The 22,839-nt window shown below is 45.8% G+C and overlaps 1 protein-coding gene across 6 annotated transcripts in view; it reads right to left on the bottom strand.

Annotated features, from left to right (window-relative positions):
* The window catches only part of MTMR1 (myotubularin related protein 1), a 60,969-nt gene that overhangs the window by 15,467 nt on the left and 22,663 nt on the right, over positions 1-22,839 (bottom strand). For all 6 annotated transcript variants that reach the window (XM_005227600.5, XM_005227602.5, XM_059883517.1 and 3 more), the window contains 9 exons: positions 22,068-22,143; positions 19,564-19,658; positions 19,064-19,171; positions 14,507-14,608; positions 14,106-14,189; positions 13,112-13,261; positions 11,496-11,684; positions 1,978-2,163; positions 1,085-1,291 (listed from right to left, as the gene is read on the bottom strand). In XM_005227600.5, the coding sequence (XP_005227657.1) occupies positions 1,085-1,291; positions 1,978-2,163; positions 11,496-11,684; positions 13,112-13,261; positions 14,106-14,189; positions 14,507-14,608; positions 19,064-19,171; positions 19,564-19,658; positions 22,068-22,143 (1,197 nt within the window). The remainder of the gene's footprint in view (positions 1-1,084; positions 1,292-1,977; positions 2,164-11,495; positions 11,685-13,111; positions 13,262-14,105; positions 14,190-14,506; positions 14,609-19,063; positions 19,172-19,563; positions 19,659-22,067; positions 22,144-22,839) is intronic.

The raw sequence follows: 22,839 nt of genomic DNA, 5'->3' as shown, positions 1-22,839 counted from the left end.
GCTATGAGAGTGAGCTAGGTGGGAAAGTCATGAGTCACAGTCCTGGTGGAAGTCTCTTTTGAGATAAAGCTTGAAAGACAAGCTTCTGACTGGCCAGGGGTAGATTCTATTAGAAGAAGTGGGGAGGGGGTTGAGGGAGAGTGAGGATGCCGTAAGTAGAGGGGCATGGTTGATACAAGGGGAAGAAATCTGGGCACAGAAACACCAGGTATGTGTGCGCACAGACAGAAGGCAGGGTGAAGACACGGCAAGAAAGCAGCCATCTACAAGCCAAGGAGAGACAGCTATCAGGACACACCAACCCTGACAGAACCTTCATCTTGGCCTTCCAGCCTCCAGAATGATGACAATAAATTCCTGTTAAGCCACCCAATCTTGTGGTACTTTGTCTGGCAAAATCTTATACACCAGTGTTCACAGCAGCATTATTCACCAAAAGGTAGCAACAACCCAAATGTCCATCAACAGGTAAATAAACAAAATGCAGTATATCCACACAATGGAATTCAGCCATGAAAAGGAATTAAAATTTGATAGATGCTATAACATGGATAAACCTTGAAAACACTGTGCTTTATGAAAATAAGCCAGTCGTAGAGAGACAAATAATGTATGACTCCACTTATGTCAGGAATCTAGAGTAGGCAAATTCAGGGAGATGGAAAGCAGATTAGTGGGTGTGAAAGGCAGAGAGAGGGAAATGTGTGTAGGGTTTCCTTTTGGGCATGATGGAAATGTTATGGAACTACAGAGAGATGGTGGTTGCACAACACTGTGAAAGCACTAAACGCCACTGAACTACATATTTTAAGATGGTTGATTCTATGTTATATGAATTTTACCTCAATTAAAAAAAGAAAAAAAAAAAGGGCATACCGACATGGAAAACAAAGACTGCCCTACCAGAGACATATTAATACAATGCTGATGTCTATAGTATTCTCTTATGGCAATTCAGTTCTCAGAGCACAAAGCCCTCATGTATGTGTATGTGTATCTGTGTGTATGTATGAGATGTGTGATATGCATGTGCATATGATGGAGCAACAAACAGTGAAACGTGCACCTCACCGTCTCAACTCACCAGTGCAAACCTATGTCCAAAGCTTATCCACTCCTTTTCTATGAGAGCTTCGAATCCTTTAATGGTGCGGTAATAACTGTCCAACATCAGCATGGCCAGAGACGTCAGCTGGGCTGTTCGATCCCAGCCATCACTGCAGTGCACCACGACTGAGGTCTTCCCGGATTCTACTTTATCAGCAATTCTTACTGCCCCAGCAAGAAGCATCTTCAAAAAAGAAGGCACATTAAATCAGGCAACATTTAATTTCTATTACAGCAAAAAGTTCCCTGGTGGCTCAGTGGTAAAGAATCCGCCTGCCAATGCAGGAGACCTGGGTTTGATCTCTGGGTTGGGAAGATCCCCTGGAGAGGGCATGGCAACCCACTCCGGTATTCTTGCCTGGAGAATCCCATGGACAGAGGAGCCTGGTGGGGTATAGTCCATGGGGTTGCAAAGAGTTGGACAAGACTTAGTGACTAAACAACAACAATAAGAACAACACAGCAAAAATAATTCCGTGGAGAACACTGGAAGTTCAAGTCAATAAACAAACAATGGAATCAATTTAAGAATCAGTAGGAAACATTAGTATCCTGGTGGAGGTGCGGGGCAGGAACTTACACTAAGGAAAAACTACAATAGTAAATAGGGTCCTTTACCAAAGGGCCACAAAGTACTTTAAAAACCTGATGTGAGGAAAGTATCATCCCTTTCTATTATGTCACAGGAGTACCTCAACAAAGACCACAGTTTGGTTGCTGTCTATGCAAACTATGAAAGCCCAAGCATACAGCAAAGATGCACTCATTTGCAATGCTGGGAAGCCACCTGGAGAGAGACACAGATAGCTTTACAGCCATCCACAGAGAAGTCTTAAGCAGATGGTGGGGCAGGACGGGCCCTCTCCGTACCCGAATGTACTCTAGCCAGTGGGTCCCGTCTACGTTGGACAGCCAGCGTGCCTCATCAATGGCCGGGTATGCAATCTCCTTCAGTTTTCGCAGCGACTCTCTCATGACGTGAATGTTGTGAATCTCCAGGAACATGAGTTCAGCGTTTGGGTAGGCACTTTCACTTTCATAGCCCCCACCCTTTGCCTGTGAAAACAAAAGACAGATGTCACTTCATCTCAGTGAATTTTTACTGTTCTTCCTAGTGCTGCCAGAGAGAGGCCACTCAGAAAGCCTCAGACTCATCTGTGTATCATAATAAGCCTCCTACATCCTTGTATGAGTTTCCCATGGTTGCTGAAAGTACCACCAGCTGAGTGGCTTCAAGTGACAGGAATGTCTTCTCTCTCGGTTCTGAAGGCTGCAACTCCAAAATCAAGGTACTGGCAGGCCTGTGCTCCCTCAGAACCTTCTTGGAGAGGATCCTTCTTTGCCTTCTTCAGCTTCTGGTGGCCCAGGATGTTCCTGGTTTATAGATACACTAACCTCTGGCCCATCTTCACATGGTCTTCTCCTTGGGTCAGTGTCTCTTCTTATAAGGATTAGTACCCACCCTCATTCAATATGGGGGCTTCCCTGGTGGCTCAGACAGTAAAGAATCTGCCTGCAATGCAGGAGACCCGGTTTTGATGACCTCCTATTTTCACTTGATTACCCAATTACTTACTTTGCCAAGACCCTATTTCAAAGCTGGGCTGCAGCCACAGGTGCCAGGAGTTGGGACTTTAACACATAGTTTTTAAATGGAAACATAATTCGACCCACAACAATCTTCTACCACCTGTCAGCAGTTTTAAAATGATTAACAATTGGCTCTTATACAAGGTGAACTGGGTTTTAAAACCTTCTGCCATCTATCTAAATAAAAAGGTTGTACTACTGCAAAACTTCTGTACAAAATAATTTGTAAATCTCAGTGAGATTTATTTAAGTAATTCAAGTAAAATAAAATGCAAATATAACAAAAAAGACAATATGGCTCACTCTTTGGTAATCTGATAACAAAATCTCGTCCATAACTAGCTTATACTTTGTAGAGGTCAACATCCAAAACACATCTGTTATAAGAATAAGTGAAAGTAAAACTGTTAGTCACTCAGTTGCGTCCAACTCTTTGTGACCCGATGGACTGTGACCCACCAGGCTCCCTCTGTCCATGAATTCTCCAGGCATGAATACTGGAGGGGGTTGCCATGCCCTTCTCCAGGGCATAGAGAAACTGAAACCCTAATACATTGCTGGTAAAAGTTAAAATTATGCAGTCTCTGTGGAAAAAGATTTGCCAGTTCCTCAAAAAGTTAAACATAGAACTACCATATGACCCAGAAATTCCAGCTCCCACAGAACTAAAAACAGGTATTCACATGAAAACTTGTACGCAACAAATCATAGCAGCAATATCCACAATAGCTAACAGCTGAAAGCAACCCAAATGTCCACCAATGAATGAGTGGAGAAAAAAAGTGTGCTGTATGATTACAATGGATTATTTCTCAGCTACACAAAGGAATGGAGTACTGATTTGTGCTACAACAGAGAAACCATAAAACCATCATGCCAAGTGAAAGCAGCTAGGCACCTAAGACCAGACAGGGTATGATTCCATTTATATGACGTGTCCAGAAGAAGGCAATCCACGGGGAAAGTATTAGCGGTTGACATGGGTTGGGGAGAGGGGAGGATGGGGAGCGACTGCCAGTGGGCACAGGGTTTCCAGCTAAGGCTGTGATAGCATTCTGGAATGAGACAGTGGTGATTGCTACATAACACTGTCAAAAGACTGGAAGGCACTGAATTGTAAAATTTGGGATGGTTTCTAGAGGAGGAACACAGCGTTGGGCTTTGGGTGATGGAGCTGTGTCAGGGAGCAGGATGCATAGCTCTGCAGCATGAATGAGGGGGCTGGGTGGTGGCTCTGGGTGTGGGTCCAGGGCTCAGGGCCAGTGTGTGTGGCCAAGAGAGCAGTCAAGGTCAGAGGAAGGCCAACATTCAGGGAATGCAGAGCAAACGAGACTGAGGAGAGCAGCTGGAGACTGGAGGATAAAGAGAAAAGGGAAGAGAGTCTTTCAAAAACGAGAGGGTACTCAACTGCATCAAAAGCTCGTGAGATTGACAAGAAGGCACTTGGTGGCCTTACCGTAAACAGTCTGGGAACAAGAATAGTGGAGCCACCTCCAAGCGGAAGGGGACAGGGACTGGGGAGGGCTTATCTGCACAGATGGACAGATTTCCTGGGAGCCAGTTGGCATAGGAGCAGGCCGGGCAGAGCTGGCAGCAGTCAGGGGAGGACACAGGGGTCCACGGGGAGGTGACCCTCATTTCCAGGCCATGGGGTGCAGTGGTATGTGGGTTCCAGCTGGGGGGGTGCAGTGGGATGTGGGCAGGTGGGGGCAGTTCCTGTCCGAGGGCTGGTGTGTTCTGTGCAGAAGCAAACAGCCAGCGGTCAGGGATGAAAGGCGTGGGGCCAGGCTGACCTGACTCCTGGGGAGGAGGTGGGGAGCCCAGCCCTGAGCCTGGGGTTCTGCTCAGCAGTCCTGGCATGGCCCTGGGGAAGGCGGGCAGCAAGGAGCAGGGGAGCATGCCTCAGCTTGAGGGTGCAGAATAGGGGCTGTAAACATGACTGGTGGGGAAACAACAGCACAGAATGACGGAAGACTCTCTGAACACCCACTGCGGACAATGCAGCCTAGACTCTAGTCCTGCCTGTGGGGCACGGTGACGTTGTTCATAACAATACCCTTTGCACCCACTGAAGATGCTGCTGGTTGAGGGATTCAAGGCACAGGCCTTGGTGGTAGGAGTGTGGGTTTTATCATCCCAGCCCTGCCCCTCCTCCAGTAGCTCACCTTCTCTCTGCGCCTCAGATTTCTCACCTCAAATACTGCAGAGGCTCACTATGGGAATTAAATACTAACTAAATAAACTATCTAATGAAAGCTAATCTGTGCAAGGCTCAGCACCCCTCACCCACTACTCAGCACCTTTGTATTATGACCTCCCTCAGCACCTACCATGCAGAGCCTTGAGATGGGCAATGACTCGGACCTGGTCCCACCAAGGGAGCCTGGAGGCTGGGGCAGAGGCCCCATACCCAGTAAGTGCATGAGTGCAGAGGACACCTGCTTAGGGCTGGTGTTAACCAGGAGAACTGAGTTAAAGCCAATGGGTTGCCTGAAAACTGATTACTAAAGCTCCAAATAAGACAAATAACAATCAGAAAATGGGATCATTGGAGAAATAGAGCATGAGTGCCTACTCTGTGCGAGGACAGAGAGCAGGCACCTGGAGGTCTGGAGACAGAAGAGGGTAAGGAGAGTGAGAAGGGACCTGTAGGTAAAGAGCAAATTAGCCAAGATGGCGGTGGTCAGGCAGCCTCACCCCACAGCCTCTTGCTCTCACCCCACATTTTGTAAATACATGGTTATGTAACAGCTGAGATAACTTATACCACTGTGCATGTGTGTCATTATGTACCCGTTTGGCCATGGGCCACTCTTGCTCTGTAAATATATATAAGCTCCACCTGAAAAGCCCTTGTAGGTATGTTATGGCTGCGTCTGCTAGGTCAACCATGAGAGAATACAGCATGTCTGATGCTACGGCCACCACACCCGCCATTAGAGAATAAATATGTCTGCAGTTCCTACAGGTCCTTTTGTTTTCTTCCAGCTCCCCTACTCACCCTTGCCTACCCTGGGTTCAGCAAACAATATGAACAGTGAGACAACTGGCAGGCTGATACAGCGAGACAGGGCCCCATGTATATATACCCCAGCAGGAATTGGGGGGGAGAGGCTCAAACTTCTGGAAGACGTGATCCTGCTGGCCAGCCCTCCCTCTATGGGGGCAAAGCAGGGTTCTAGAGAGAAGCCAGCTATGTTGGGACACTGGTCCCCACTGGCATCCAAGTCCCCAAGAGTGAGCTCACAGCAGTGGCGCCGGGGCCTCAACCCTCAGGGAAAAACAAGAGTCATGGCCCTTGGGAAGGAGGTGGCTGAAGAATGGCTCAGGTTTCATGATTACAGGCCAGCTGCTCAGTGCCTAATGAAGGCTCTTCAACCACCAGATGTAGACCCTAGGCAGTGGGGAGGATTCTCACGTGAGAATATAAAGTTTCACAGAGGGCGGCCAACTCCCAAAGAGACTGGCAGGACAGGATTTCCACATACTCAGACACCAAAGGCCACACAGCTCCCCACTGCTGCAGACGGAGTGTTTGTCCCTCCCAAAATCTCCATGTCAAACTGAATGCCCAGTGGGACTGCATTAGAAGATGAGGAAAGTGAAGCCCTGACGATCAGGACAGCGCCCTTCTAGGAAGAGACAGGACAGAGTTCACCGCTTTCTGCTCTGGCGGTGTGAGGACACAGCAAGAACATGGCTCTCTACAAGCCAGGACATGGGCTCTCAGCACACACTAACTCTGCTGGCACCCTGATTTTAGACTTCCAGCTTCCAGAGCTTTGAGAAATAAGTGGTACTGTTTATAGCTACCCAGCCTATGATATTTAGTTATAACTGCCCAAGCTGACTAAGACACCCCTTCCTCTAATCTCCCCTGACACTCATCTGTTGGCATCTGGGACCTCTCCCTTCCCTTCACTGGGTTCCTCTACTACCTGCCCTAGGCAGCATTTCAGGGGCTCTTGTGCCAGGCTCCTGAACCCGTGACCTACACTCCTTCAGTAACTTCATCCCCTCCCATCCAAGGCTGCAATCTCCACCTGACATGCTACCAGGCCCCAGTCTCAACCTCCAATCTGACCTTCTTCTGAGTTCCAGAGCTGTATCCTCCCCACACAGGCTCCTCAACTTGTAACAGCTTAAAAAGAAATTCCTTCCCTTCCCTTTCACTTTCCCAAGAAGAAAGCTAACTTAAAGCTGACCTCCGTAATGAAGTTAGGACTTCTGAATCAACACCCAGTGCCACTCGCCATCAGGGCCCCCATGGGCAGACGAGCCTGCCCACCCACCGACAGCTTTTTGTTCCAGTTGGGGAGTGGCTACTGTGTGGCGGTCCAGTTCTGGGGATCCAGGTGTGCTCAGTACCCTCCAGTCCCTGCTGTTGAGGCAAGACACACACTGAGGGAGGAATTGGCAGTGTGCTGAGGACTACAGAAAGGAAAGAGCAGAGCACCCTGGCATGGGAGACTGCCCTGGGGAAGTGGTGTTCCCACTGTGACTGGAAGGATGGGGCAGTGGTTAGGTGCACGTGGAGACTGGGAGATGGCACTGGGATATGCTGAAGGAGCTGAAAGGTGCTGCCACAGCTGCGATGTGGGCCTCAAAGGTGTGGCAAGGCTGGAAGGAAAGGCCCTTCAGCTTGGGAGGCTTCAGAGGCCCTGTGCAGAAATTGGTTGTCATTGCCTCAAGGCACTAGGGGTGCCCAGAGCTGGACCTTTAGAAAATCCCTCTGGCCATGATATGGAGAAAGGGTGGAAGGGAGCCTCTACAGAGTACCAGCAAACTGAATCCAGCAGCATAGTAAGAAAATTATTCATCATGACCAAGTAGGAGCTATCCTAGAAATGTGAGGGCTTGTATGAGTAACAGTACTAGGTGGCAGTAACAAAGCACCACAAAGCAGGTGCCCTAGAATGACACATTTATCCCCTCACAGCTCTGGAGGCTGGAAGTCCAAGATTGAGTTATTGGCAGGGTTAGTTCCTTCCAGAGGCTCTGGCTTCCAGGGTCTGTGGCAACTCTGGGGGCCACTTGACATGTAGCTGCATGGCTCCAATCTCTGCCTTCATTGTCATGTGGCCATCTCCCCTGGGTCACTGTCGCTACACGACCTTCTTATAAGGACACACATCATTGGATTTTGCTGCCGCTAAGTCGCTTCAGTCGTGTCCGACTCCATGCGACCCCATAGACGGCAGGCCACCAGGCTCCCCCGTCCCTGGGATTCTCCAGGCAAGAACACTGGAGAACATCATTGGATTTTAGGCTTACCCTAATCCAGTCTGACCCCATATTAACTAATTATATCTGCAAAGACACAATTTCAAAATAAGGTCCCATTCTGAGGTCCCAGAGGATCATGAATTTGGGGGACATGCTATCCATACCACTACATCAGTCTACATACAAAAATCAGCCAATGTGTTGATAATACACCACATGACACAGAATGAAGGGGGAAAGTACATGATCAGACCTATTGATACAGAAAAGGCTTCTGAAAATCCAATATCCTTTCATGGTTTTTCATGATAAAATCATTCAACAAAAACCTAAGAACTGAGGGGAATTTCCTTAACCTGAACAGGGCATGTATGAAAAACCACAGCTAATATACCCAGTGTGAAAGACTGAAAGCTTTCCCTTTAAGATTAGGAACATGATAAGGATTCCTGCTTTCACTGCTTCTATTTAACAAGGTCCTACAGAGTAAGTACCCTTCTGGCTGCTAGATGGGATTCTGCCAGATTCATGAATCACCTAATAAAGCCAACTGGATATTCCAAAAAATAAAACTAAAAAGCAAAACATGGTACTTGAGGTTCTTGCCAGGCAATTAGGCAAGAAGAAGAAATAAAACACATCGAGATTGGAAAGTAAGAAGAAAAACTATCTCTACTTGCAGACATGATATATATAGACAAGCTAATGGGGCCTTGGACAGATAAATATCCTTGTCTGGTTCCTAGACACATACACCCCTAGAGTTGAAATCATTCTAGACATGCAATTTGGTGTCCAGCTCCTATCCCTTGTGTGGGATAAAACATAATGGACTGCCCTAGCTCTGTTGGATGTTTAGAGATTGCCTCCATGAATATAGCTTTTATCATGTTTTTCACAGTTTCCTGGGGACAGTACTACAGTGGTGACAGGAAGTACGCAGAAAGACCGACAGGGGTCACTGGATTCACCAGCTGTGGGGAGCCAGGGGACCTGACTGATTAAGCATGACTTTTCATAGTAGGCTGAAAAATGCCTCCCCCCACCCCACAAAGATATACACACCAAATCCCTGGCAACTGTAAATGTGCCCCCTTTTTTATAGGTATGATTGAGGTTCTTGAGGTGAAGAGAGAATCCTGGGTTATCTTGGGTGGGCCCTAACTGCCATTCCAAGCATCCTTGGAAGAGAGAAGAGGAGAAGACATAGAGACACAGGGAGGGGGAGGCTCTGTGAAGACAGGGGCAGGCACTGGAGTGCTATGGCCGCATGCACAGAGGAGCTGCCAGAAGCCCGAAGAGTCAAGGAACGGATCTCCCCAGAAAGCCTCAGGAGGGCACCGCAGCCAGATCCCAGAAGGGTATGAGGATAAAGGTGCGCTGTTTTAAGCCACTGAGTTTGTGGTCCTTGAGGGAACTCAGGTGCTGTCCATCTTCCTCCTTGTCCTGGTCCTCTCCCAGCTTCCCCGCCTCAGTAGCTGATACCACTGTTCATTCCTCTCACCCCATTTCCATCCTGATGCAGCCCTCTACATGAGACACCGTCACCCCCACCCACCCCACCCCGCCCCACCCCCATTACAGAAGAGGCTTCTGGAGCAGTTAGGTAACTTGCTCAGGGTTCTACCAAGCACGGAGGGGCAGAGCCAGGAGGAAACTCCAGGTGTAACTGAATGCAAAGCCAAGGGTTGTCACTACCCTGCCTCTTAGGCTGGTCTGGATATGCTTAGGTTTTGTTGCCTGGGAAGACAACCAAAAGGGGATACCAACCAGATGATGGGATGGAAATCCCATTTGGACCTCAGTAGGGAGCAGGGCGGGAGAGAAACTTGGAGGGCAAACTCAACACAGAGGCAGTGTTGAGAGTCAGGGCAATGGAGGAGATGGCCCAGGGAGATTGGGCAAAGGAGAAAAGAGGACCCAGACTGGGTTCGAGGCATGCTGCCATCTGCCAATTAGGAAGAAGGAGAGGAAGCAGGGAAGGAGGCTGAGCTGGCCAGGCTGCAGAGAGAGAGGTCCTGGGGCAAGAGATGTCATGAGAGCCAAGATCATGGAGCCATCTACTCTGGGTCAGTAGTGAAAACGACCTGAAAGTTCAGTAGTGAAGTTAACCTGAATGAGTTCTCAGGGACAGGCACCCACACAACCTTCACATGCAGTCTAGGGAGGAGGTATGCTGTTACTCCCAGTTCAGAGAGGTGACTGCAGTCTAAAGAGATGCAGTGACTGCTCACAGTCATGTACAAACAACCATGTGACCACTATGCTCCCTCAATGTGAGCTGGACATCCACTTCCCCAAGGCCCATGGTGGGGGCTGCTTGGCAGTTTGTGTGTATGGCCCACAGCAGTACATGTGTTAAGGGGACACCTGATGGCTTGTTTGCTCTTTGAAGTCTTGGGAAGGGCTCCTCCCGACAGTGAGATGGGGAGGCAGGAGGTTGGCTTTTTGGAGGACATGGGCAACAATGGAATAATCACTGAAGAAAGCAGGGCCACAAGCTGCCAAGAGAAACAAATACCTCCAAGCACTGCTGAGGGGGGCACAGCAGGGGAGCCCTCAGGCACTCCCCTTCTTGCCCTTTTCATAAATGACATGCTCAGGCATATGTCAGATGTGTCTTGCCGCAGATCATCCAAAACCACCTCAGACGCCACCTCCTCTGTGAAGCCTGGCCCAGTAGCACAAGCTCCACCAGAATAGTGAACTCTGCCTACAAGGAGCACCTTGCCTCATCTACCCTGGAGTATCCCCAGCACCTGCTCCCTAGTACATGCTCATTACATGTTTGTTACCCGAGTATCATTTTACAGGTAGGCATGAGTTAATGCTGGGAAATATTGAGGGCAAGAGGAGAAGGGAACAAAAGAGGATGAGATGGTTGGATGGCATCACTGTCTCAGTGGACATGAGTTTGAGCAAGCTCCGGGAGATGGTGAAGCACAGGGAAGTCTGGCATGCTGCAGTCCATGGGGTCGCAAAGAATCGGACACGACTGAGTAGCTGAATGACAACAACATGAGATGGTAAGGGCTGTCCGCACCATCCCAATACCTGAAATTCCTCATGGAAGGGCCAGGACTCTGACTGCCACAGACCTGCCAGCAGGACTGCACTGTCAGCCAGTCATCTGTGGGAAATAGAAAGGACTCCACTCAGAGCCTTTCCATTGGAAAGAGGGCATCAGAGGCTGGGCCGCACAGCCCCACACTGTCAGCTGGTGGGCTAGGACGGAGCTGGGTGCCTTGTTTCACACAGCTGACTCCATTCGTACAGAGCTTCAGGCCAGATATGAATTGGTCAAGTAATCAAAGGTTAAAGGGACTTCCATGGGCCTCACAATCCTTTCACTAAAACGCTTACTAGATTCTCTAGGTGATCATTCTCTTTCTGGGTCTTTACTTTCTGGGTCAGCAGACAGGATTGTGGAGGGGCAATGAGAAGACCAGGTTTACGAGGGCTGGAGATCTAGGAGGCCCACTGTGGGCTGCTCCGCAGGAGTCCACCTTCACGGGGCTATCTGAACAGCATGAAGCTTTAGAAACAGCTCACAGGAAGAGCTTCTGCAGTACCTTGTTTGTGTCGGCGACGCTGTTTTGCCGGGCATCAAAGATGATGAGTTTGTGAGCCTGTGCATTAGCATCCATTATTGTTTGCAGGTACTTCTCATCTTCCTTGCAGCGCTTATCATTGGGACCCACAAGCGGCTGGCTGCAACGGGTAATTGTTGCCTGACTTTCTGGATGAATCCATGACAACACCTAGTGTTTGAAAGCAACAAGTATTAGTATGGAAACCAAGATGTGCTCTAATGTACCTGTGTGTATGCTCAGTTTCTCAGTCATGTCTGACTCTTTGCGACCCCATGAACTGTAGCCCTCCAGGCTCCTCTGTCCATGGAGTTCTCCAGGCAAGAATATTAGAGTGAGTTGCCATTTTCTTCTCTAGGGGATCTTCCCAACCCAGGGATCGAACCCAGGTCTCCTGCGTCTCCTGCATTGGCAGGCACATTCTTTAGCACTGAGCCACCAAGTTCTTAAGCACACCTGCTTTTAGTATTTTTGTCAAAAGGGACGGTTCAGCCTGAAACAGTGTGAAAGTAGCCATGAGACTCAATGTTTGGGTTAGGCAGAAAGGAGTCTGACTAAGTGAGCTCTAAAAAATTTCCTTTGCGTTTAAAATTCTAGGATTCTAAGAAAAACAGAAACTAAGTCAAACCGTGACTAACACCAAGCCCATTTCTATTTGATCGACTGATTTTGTCTCCTCATTTAAAAACACCTTTGAATCTCAGCTGTGACTCAGATGGTAAACAATCTGCCTGCAATGCAAGAGACCCGGCTTTGATCCCTGAGTTGGGAAGATCCCCTGGAGAAGGGCATGGCAACCCACTCCAGTATTCTTGCCTGGAGAATCCAATGGACAGAGGAGCCCGGTGGGCTATAGTCCATGGGGTCACAAAGAGTCAGACACGTTTGGGCAATTAACACTTGGATCTCAACTATGGTGTACGTGGCCAGATGAGGACAAAGTAAACAGTCTCTTGTAAAATCTAAAGCTATGTCCCCAAACCTACCATTTTCCTCCAGTGACCAAGACACTTGGGGTCAACCACATGGCACATGCAGGGCTCAAGACATGCACTCCCTCCCTAACTGTGGTTCCCTCCCTAATATGTATCCCCAGTGTACACATATATCCAAACTCACCAAACTGGATCCACTAAACATGTGCAGGGTTTTTTGTATACCAACAAATCTTTTAAAATACTTCACCCCCTGTTGGCTACTATTTCTTTCTGCAATGGTGGCCCTCCCAGTACAGGTACAGCCTTCCCCTCAGTATCTAAGAAAGAATGTATTTTCTCCAGGATGACTCAGTGACACCAGTGACACAAACTGTCAGCACATTAGCAAGCTTAGCCCTCTGCTATCCATATACCATGTTTTAAAAGCATGACTGAAGTTACCCTGGTACTTAGTAACATGAACTCATGGCAGGTGGGGTCATAGCAGGCAGACAAAATGCTTATATAGATAGTTCTTGAGAATCAAAGATATGTTCAGGTTTATAGACTTCTTTTTCTACTTTCCATTTTCTTCATGAGATTTTTTTCTAACTTGCTTTTCCCCATATTAGACCAAATACAGTATATGTTCATATCTAAATAACATTGTTTATTACTTACCGGGATTCTACCTTTTGCTCGAAATGCTGCTACTTTTGAAAGATCATCATCTTTTACACTAGTTGGCACAACAATGATGGCAGGGTAGGTGTCACAGAGCTCATAATTACTGTTTACTTTGGATATTTTCCAACTTTCATTTGGCAAGCCCTGCAAGGTGTCAGAGGAAAGTTGGTGGTGTGTGTGGGGACCATATTTTTACACTTTCAAAAGTACTAAGCATGAACCACATCCAATTATTTTCTAGTAAAATCCATTTGTAATTCATTTTTCATTACTGCTTAAAAGATTAAATATACATTTATTTTATATAAGCCATGGCCTACCTAATTCATTTTTTAAAAAATCTAATGAAGCATGATTTCCAAACATACTAAAACATGCAAATTATATACTTGAATTCCAGTCCTATGTATTTCTTGTCATGTTTTTTATAACAAGTGAGCATAGTGTTCTTTAAAAGTACCCACAGAAGTCCTTTAGAGGAACAGAAACTTCTTTAAAATGTCTAAAGGAATATAAAGTCACTGTACCAAAACTAAGGTGCAGACCAAGAGTAAATGTCATGAAAATAATGTCTCATTGGAATATCTTCAAACTAACAATGCACTGAAGAACTTCTAGGCAGAGAAATGCCATCGGACTGACATAGCCACGTCTTTTACTCATAATCTAATTTAAGCCATTGCTTTATCCTTACTAATCAACTTACTATCAGAATATCTAATAAAAACCATCTGGCTGGTTTCTTTGTAACCCCTCCCCCTCATCCTGGTACTCCATTTGCCCTCTGAAAAAAGGAAGAACAAACAGTGGCACAGCTGAAGGTGTGGTGCAAGGAGAATGGGCATCCAGAGCTGAAGAACTGACAGACTAGGTGAGTTACGCCCATGGACAACTTGTTGTAAAAGGTTCCTTCTCCACTACATTTCTACCCTTTTAGGAAAAAGATGCTCAACCTATTATTTTCCAATTGATAAGCAGCACACTTTACCTGTCTTTTATATTCAGATACTGGATCATAAACTTTCCATCCATTCACTGGAAATTTTTCTTTATAGTTGAAGGCAAAGAGTGTCTGGATACAAAAGCACAAAATAGACATGTTAGCATCTTTGCGCTGTCACAGGCACACTACTAAAGCTTTTCATTCAGGTATGAGCTGAATGTATTGAGTCCTACTTTAATCTATAAAATTTTGTAAAACAACAAATTTGAAGTTTTCTTCATCATTACACAGAACTGACACACTTTAAGTACTCAATGTTAGTTACCAACAGAGAGAAAAGAGATAAAGGAAACCTCTGGAAGAAAGAATAACTAAACATGACATTTTTAGACTGCCACGAAGGCATTCAGACCCACACAAAAAGAAGGTTATTTCCATGTACTTACCTGCCCATTGGAAAGAGGAAATGCATGTTTGTTGAGGTTTTCAAATATCCCGAGTTTACTCTGTTCTTCCTGTTTATAAGCAAGTCGCAAGTTCCTCATATCCTGTCAAACAATTAGCAAAATTCATTTATTCAACATGTATTGAGTACCTATGAGGTAGACCCCATGGTATGAAGAGACAAAATATTTTTATTCATTTCTCACAAAACATAGTTGGCCCTCCATATCTGCACACTCCATACCCGCAAATTCACCCAAGCATGGATTAAAAACATTGGGGAAAAAAGTTCCAAAACACACAATTTGTCAAGCAACTATTTACATAGCACTGACATAGCACTAGGTATTTAAAATGATGTAGAGATGGTCTAAAGTACACAGGAGGATGTGCAGAGACTGTATACAAATATGATGCCATTTTACATTTGGGCATTCATGTCTCCAGATGTTGGTATTTGCTGGCGAGGGGGTGTCCTGTAACTAGTCCCTGGTAGACACCGAGTGGTGACTGGACTCCATTTTACTCCAACTAACAAAAGGCAATTCACAAAACACCTCCAACAAGATAATAAATTGAGGAAAATGGAACAAAGGGGAGGTGTTAGAGGGGAAAACTCATCAGATGGAACCAGGAGTAAGGTTAATACATAAAAGTGGTACATCAAGTGGTGTGCCCTTCTGTGCTAAAGGTGTGCCATAAACTCAGTTCTGGCTTAAGCTGCTCAAAGAGTCAATTATGGAATTCGCACCATCCATCAATAGAAATGCAACAGAGGTTTCTCCTCTGAACTCAGAGCAAGGATTCTGTGTCATGTAGAGACGGTGACTCTCAGTGACTTCCTTACAGAAATTACAATGTTGCTTCTCAAGATGAGTATCTGAAAGCCCCCTGCCACACAACCTGTCAGCCTGAAGCCCAAGTGGAAGTTGTCAGAAGCAAGGCCGACAAGGTGGCTCAAAGGGTACAATGTCTTCCCAGGACTGCCTTGAGCACTACCCCCTGACCTTTCTAAGCCTACACTCTCCGTTAAAACACAAGAATCTCATTCTTTAGTCTTACACGGAATTCAAAAATAAATATGACCACAAACAAATTAAAGCAAAAGCAATTGGGGAAGTGAGGAAGGTATTGCTGTGGTATTATTTGTAACAGTGAAAGAATGGAAATAACCTAAATGCCCATCAATAAATAAGGGCTGGGTCAATGAACTACAGTACCACTGATGGCACACTACAGAGCTAATGAAAACAAAAAGTGGCTCATTAGGTACTGCTAGCAAGGAATTCCAAGATAATAGTTGAGGGGGGTAAGAAAGGTGCAGAACAATGAGTGTAACACACGACCATTCACATTTTCAGACACAGGCTTGTATGCAGAGGCCATCTATGGAAACCAGTGCCAGTGGGTGCCTGCAGAGTGGATCAGGGTGGCTGGAGAGAAACACTTTTTGCTACACAGTTTTTGTACTTTTTGAATTGCATATCAGCTGTTTAAGCATGGTCCTGGCAATTCTACACTGAAGAACATTTTAAAACTGCTTTTCACAAAGGCTCGCCTTGACCACACACACACACACAAATATCGTAGGAAAGCAGCTACAGGACACCTGCCTAAGTGACATAACTTCCTGCTGTGCCATCCCGCCAAGCTACTCTGGCTACACACGTGCTCCCCAGTTGCTGACTGAGCTGACTTACTATTTAGGATTGCTCAGCTCAGAGGGAGAAGGCTATGGCACCCCACTCCAGTACTCTTGCCTGGAAAATCCCATGGATGGAGGAGCCTGGTAGGCTGCAGTCCATGGAGTCGCGAAGAGTCAAACACGACTGAGCAACTTCAATTTCCCTTTTCACTTTCATGCATTGGAGAAGGAAATGGCAACCCACTCCAGTGTTCCTGCCTGGAGATTCCCAGGGACGGGGGAGCCTGGTGGGCTGCCGTCTATGGGGTCGCACAGAGTCAGACACGACTGAAGCGACTTAGCAGCAGCAGCAGCTCAGAGGCAAAGGCATTGCCAGCAAAGACAGAGCATGTGTGAAGCCCCAGGAGTCTGAGTGTGGCAAGGGTTGGCGGGGTCCAAGGCGGGTGGGAGCAACTATAGGAATGGGATGGCAAGAACAAGGGGAGGCGGGCTGGAGTGGGAGCTGCCAAGGAAAGCAAGCCCGTTCACACCACGGGTTCTCCGTGTTTTCCCTCTAGCCCAAGGGTAACGGGCAGCTACTGAAGAGTTCTCAGTAGGGAAATGACCTGTTCCACAATTACAGAATTGACTCACCTACCCCACCCTCGGCTTTAAGTTCTGCAAAGGATTCCCACTGCTCTGCCTGCGGAGAATCCTGGAGAATCAGGACTGCCACCATGGACCCAAGGAGAGGACAGCCACGTGTTGCTCGAGGGATGCTACGAAGCCAGCAGATTTCTGAGCCGGCATAGTAAAGGCTTATTTGAAAACATGGGCTCAACTGCAGTCTAGGGCCAACCAGCAAGAGCTTCATTCAGAGATATGATGGAGGCAGACAGACTGGCAGGAATCTAATCCAAACCCCAAAGTGGGAAGGGACCTGGATGGTGCTGCAGGCAGGATCTCTTGCCTGGTATTTTAGGTGAGGTTGTTAGTGAACTGTATTCCACAAGGCAAAGTCATTGGAACAAAGTATAAGTTAAGATGTTTCTTAAATGACTTTGTCGTTGTTCAGTTGCTCATTTGCTCAGTTGTATCCTACTCTTTGCAACCCCATGGACTGCAGCATGCCAGGCTCCTCTGTCCTCCATCACCAAGAGTTGGCTCAAATTCATGTTCATCTTTAATGATTAGTCCTCACCAAAGCTGTCACACAAATTTTACTTAATCCATTGGAGGAAAAGGACAAAATCAAAATTAAGCATGGCTCAGGTACAAATTCCAACAAGAAACTCAACTGTGTTTTTAAGCACAGAATTTATGAATATTGTTGTCCCTTTAGGGATTCCTGGGTAGCTCAGTAGTAAAGAATCCACCTGCCAATGAAGGAGACACAGGAGATGCGGGTTTGGTCCCTGGGTCAGGAAGATCCCCTGGAGGAGGAACTGGCAACCCATTCCAGTATTGTTGCCTGGAAAATCCCATGGACAGAGGAGCCTGGCGAGATACAGTCCATGGGGTCGCAAAGAGTAGGACATGACTGAGCAACTGAGCACACACATGCCCACTGTCCCTTTAGGAAGTCTCTGACTGAAAACTAGTCTTATAATGACAAATTGCAAAAAAAAAATACTGATCTCTGCTTTCCACTGGATTTCTCTGAAATGTAACAAATCATGTCACCACCTAGGTTACAGGTCCATGTTAACTGGAACACTTCAACAGAAAAGAAGCAGTTTATTTTTCTGGAGTTGAGCTGTAGGAGTTGCTTGTAAAATAAATAACCCAATCAAAAAATGGGCCAAAGAACTAAATAGACATTTCTCCAAAGAAGACATACAGATGGCTCACAAACACATGAAAAGATGCTCAATATCACTCATTATCAGAGAAATGCAAATCAAAACCACTATGAGGTACCATTTCACGCCAGTCAGAATGGCTGCGATCCAAAAGTCTACAAGCAATAAATGCTGGAGAGGGTGTGGAGAAAAGGGAACTCTCTTACACTGTTGGTGGGAATGCAAACTAGTACAGCCACTATGGAGAACAGTGTGGAGATTCCTTAAAAAACTGGAAATAGAACTGCCTTATGATCCAGCAATCCCACTGCTGGGCATACACACTGAGGAAACCAGAATGGAAAGAGACACGTGTACCCCAATGTTCATCGCAGCACTGTTTATAATAGCCAGGACATGGAAGCAACCTAGATGTCCATCAGCAGATGAGTGGATAAGAAAGCTGTGGTACATATACACAATGGAGTATTACTCAGCCATTAAAAAGAATACATTTGAATCAGTTCTAATGAGATGGATGAAACTGGAACTTATTATACAGAGTGAAGTAAGCCAGAAAGAAAAACACCAGTACAGTATACTAACACATATATATGGAATTTAGAAAGATGGTAACAATAACCCTGTGTACGAGACAGCAAAAGAGACACCGATGTATAGATCAGTCTTATGGACTCTGTGGGAGAGGGAGAGGGAGAGGGTGGGGAGATTTGGGAGAATAGCATTGAAACATGTATAATATCATGTATGAAACGAGTCACCAGTCCAGGTTCGATGCACAGTACTGGATGCTTGGGGCTGGTGCACTGGGACGACCCAGAGGGAGGGTAGGGGAGGGAGGAGGGAGGAGGGTTCAGGATGGGGAACGCGGGTATACCTGTGGGGGATTCATATTGATATTTGGCAAAACTAATACAATATTGTAAAGTTTAAAAATAAAATAAAAATTAAAAAAAAGACGCAGTTTACTTCAACAGCTTATATAATGGTCTGAATTGGTTGATGAAAGGTTGAAGAGGTTTGTGTCCTGAAGACATCTGAGCGACTAACGTCCAAATTATTCTTACTATCCAAGAGCCCAAGGATGTTCCAGCTGGCCGCCCCATCTCAGTTTCTCTCCGTCTGCACAGTACCTTGCACACAATCTCTATGCCACAAGAGTTGTCTCCATGGCTTTGTGCTCCAATCTTCTCAACTCTGCTGATCACTCCCAGGGGGACTTCGAGGACGAAATGTGGGTCCTGGGTTCACAGATGAACATGAATGCCAATCAGTGTCAGTCAACAGAGTTTTCCAATTCAAGTCTTCACTGGCTAAAAACATGTTTGCTTATTACTTTGATTTTCGTCTCGGTTCTGGCTAAGACACTAAGGTCTGGTTTATCACCTGCTTGGTGATGTAGATGTCAAGAGTATAATTAAACCCCACCCCCCACCCCCGTGAAAGTGTTACTTTAATGGCCTTTTTTTCCCCAACATACAAAATCTGCTTGCACATCTTAAAATGGGCACATTTTAAAACTGACTCTCAGTTCCTCTCAGAGTGGTAAGATTTCAGGATACTTTTTACTATCTTCATTATGTGCTTTCTTCTGCAGCATTGTAAAAAATAAAACTGATTTTTAAATACTCACTCTCTCTACATTCTTGAAGTACATCTTAAAGTCCGTCACTGTCAGCGTGCCAGTCACTGCTCCCACAAATGGGCAGATATACATGACATCTTTCACTGAAAGAAAAAACCCAAAATAGCATCTAGTGCCATTGGCTTGTGTTTCAATAAATCTTAACATGAGTTTCCACAAATATGTGATTCTAGTTTTCTAGGAAATTAAATTTTTTCATTACCTTAAACAAAGGCATAGATGGATAATCTTCTAACAAAATTCCATTTTTAAAACAAAAGTCTGATTTGCTACTTAATGAGGTTTTAAGTAAAGAGCCTCATAATAAGTTACATTTTGTCATTTCTTTCCAAAGAGTTCACATTTTCCCTGAGTGATAAATTAATCACATTCAAAAACATATTAATTAAACTCTGAAGATCCTGGGCTACATTTCATAAATCACTACTAATGAAAACTAACTAAAGCTAAACACTGTCCCCCGAAGCATCTCCAAAAAAACTGCTTTACAGATGGCAAAAACCAAAACCATGTCAATGAAGTGGGGAAAGAGTTCTTTGCTTCAAATTCTTCATCAGCTTCCATATTTCTTAATGTTTATATCAATATCAACATCCTTTATATCAAAATCAACAACACATATGACTCCTATGAACGTTGGGAAGCTCACACCAGTCACAAAGATACCACATCTTCCCAATGTTCCCAAAGTGCTATTCCACTAAAAGTACCATTCCACTGAAAGCTCAAGAATGGACACAGTTACTGATGAATCCGAGGGGATAAATAACAGCACTAAAGCTGTCATTCAGCCAAATTCTCAAAATACTTATATTAAACTTTTATAAAACTCATTATGTACTGAGTGGCTCTATTGTTGGGATTCTAGGTATAAATGACAAGATTCCTTACTACTCACCAGGTAACTAACCAACCCCTGAGGGATACTACACAGAAAATCACCACAGAGCCTGATAAATGCTATCAGAACCATGTGGACTTGATGTGATAAGAGGTCAGTAAAGGAATGACTTAATTCAGCAGGGAGGCTGGGGAAGGGGAAGGGAGGAGAGGTCAACAAGTTGCCAGAGGTTAGTTAGTGTGGCTGGGTCCAAGGGTGCATGAGGACGATGGGACACGAGGCCAGAGATGACCTGTTCATCAGAGTTCATGGCAGTATTATTTGTAATAGCCAAACAACAGAAACAACCCAAGTGTCTGTCAATAGGTGAACAGATCAGCACGCTGTGATGTATCCACACAATGGAATACGACTCAGCAATGAAAAGGAATGACTGCTGACCACAGCACTCACAATATGGGTGAATATCACAATAATTAAGCAGAATGAGATAAGCAGACATAAAGACATACTCAATGATGCCATTTCTATAAAACTCTAGAAAATATCAACAACCCTCTAGAGCTTGGGAAAGGGGAAGAAGGCATGGGTGAGAGGGATTATAAAGGGCCCTAAGGAAACTTCTGGGAGGTAATAAGTATGTTCATTATCTTGACTGTGATGGTGCTTTCCCAGGTGTATAAACGTGTCAAAACTCTTCACATTCACTTTAAATCTGTGTAGTCTGTTTGTCTGGAGTAGGAGAGGCATAACAGAATTAACTCTGCATTTTAGTCCCATCATTCCCAAAACAACACAGATGCAGGGCTAGAAACGCTCCCAGAGGACGAAAGGCCAGAGAGGCCGGTGGAGCACCAGGAGTGGATGAAGTTCCTGAAGCCCAAGAGAGAAACCGTTTCAAAACTCAGGTTGGGATGAACAGAGCCCAGAGCCAAGAGTAGGCTATCACAGAGGAATAATGTGTGTGAAGGTCCTGGCAGGAGAGCCCAGCTACTCAAACACAACATGACCATGCTCCAGGACTGGCCACGTGCCTTTGGGAGGGAGCCAGGAGGGAAGAAGGCGACACCGAGCCTCACAAACCAGGCTGTCAACCCTAACCCTGGCAATCGTGAGGTGAAGTGGTCCCAGCTGGCTGCCCTCCCACCCAGCCTGGCACAGTGGACTGCCAGCTGAAATGCCTAGCCATCCACTGCAGGCCTCTGCCCTTATAAACCAGGGTGGGCACACATGCCCTTTTCCTGCACTAAAATTGTACTTTCTGGACTCTTAAAAGCCACTAAAATTTCTTTGCCAAGTTCTCTAAATTGCCATTGAAAGTATGATGTGGATCATCCTTCAGGACCTTTTCCTTCTAGTGAAGGCTTCCAACAAATCATCAAATTGACATCACCGTGAGAGTCTCACCTGCCTCAGTTCATGGGGCAAAGTTGGTACTGCCACCCAAGACTCGCTTGGAGCTTCAAGGGATCCTCTATAGGCCCTTGTCTCTTAGGGTCATGATGACATGAAGAAGGACAAGGTCTCATCCATTTGTCCCCAAATTAAATGGATCTGGCTGATCTCCAGCACATACATCACCTGTGCTTACGAGTAATGTGCCATGTCATTTTACGGATCTCCATAAGCAAAATGTACTCGTTAAACTTACCAATGGCCTTGATTGATTCTCCTGGTAAAAGTGGCGCTTCTTCCATCTGTGCCAGCTTATTTCCATCCCTTAGAGCCTGGCAAGAAACCAAACATGAGTAAATCTCCCTTTCCATCTGTAGACCTGGGAAGAATGGTAGTGCTCTGTGCTCTTGCTACGAGGCTACAGAAGCGTGCAAAATGTATGCCCCCCTCCCCTTACAAGACAATTTCAAAGCTCTGCATCACAGGACACCATGCTGCATAGTCGAACAAATTGTTACACATACTTAAAGTTCACAGTTAGAAAGCATTAATACAGAGATGGTTTGACATGACAGATAGATACTGTAATCACTACACAGACAGCTATTACAAGGTGCCTCCAGAATTTGGAAGTAAGGTCAAAAAAGGTTACCTTCTGAGCGTGAAACTAGTACAAATAAAATCATTAGATGCAGATGCTTAAGCAGCTGTAGAAATGGCTCAGCTATGAGAGTGTGTGGGAAACCCCAAAGTCTAATTTAAGAAAGCAGGGAGGGTCTATTACTAAGGAAAGCCCTACTTTATAAAGCCTTATTTTATAAAATAAGAAAGCTTCCCTACTCCAACCCAGCTTCCTGCAGCTGCACAACGCGCAGGAGGGAGGACAGGCGAGCATGCTTGTCAGTGTGTATACAGGCCACGAGAGTGCGCCCTCATCTGGCAGACAAGAGCATTTCATCCACTCCTGTGGAGCAGGCTGTGTTGTTCATCAGGCTTTTCTCCCCAGTCAGTTCACACTGCTGATTCCA

This window comes from Bos taurus, chromosome X (genome assembly GCF_002263795.3).
Source record: "Bos taurus isolate L1 Dominette 01449 registration number 42190680 breed Hereford chromosome X, ARS-UCD2.0, whole genome shotgun sequence".
NCBI classification, from domain to species: Eukaryota; Metazoa; Chordata; class Mammalia; order Artiodactyla; family Bovidae; genus Bos; species Bos taurus.
Note: the sequence above shows the minus strand (reverse complement) of the source record. Positions and strands in the feature narration are given on the sequence as shown.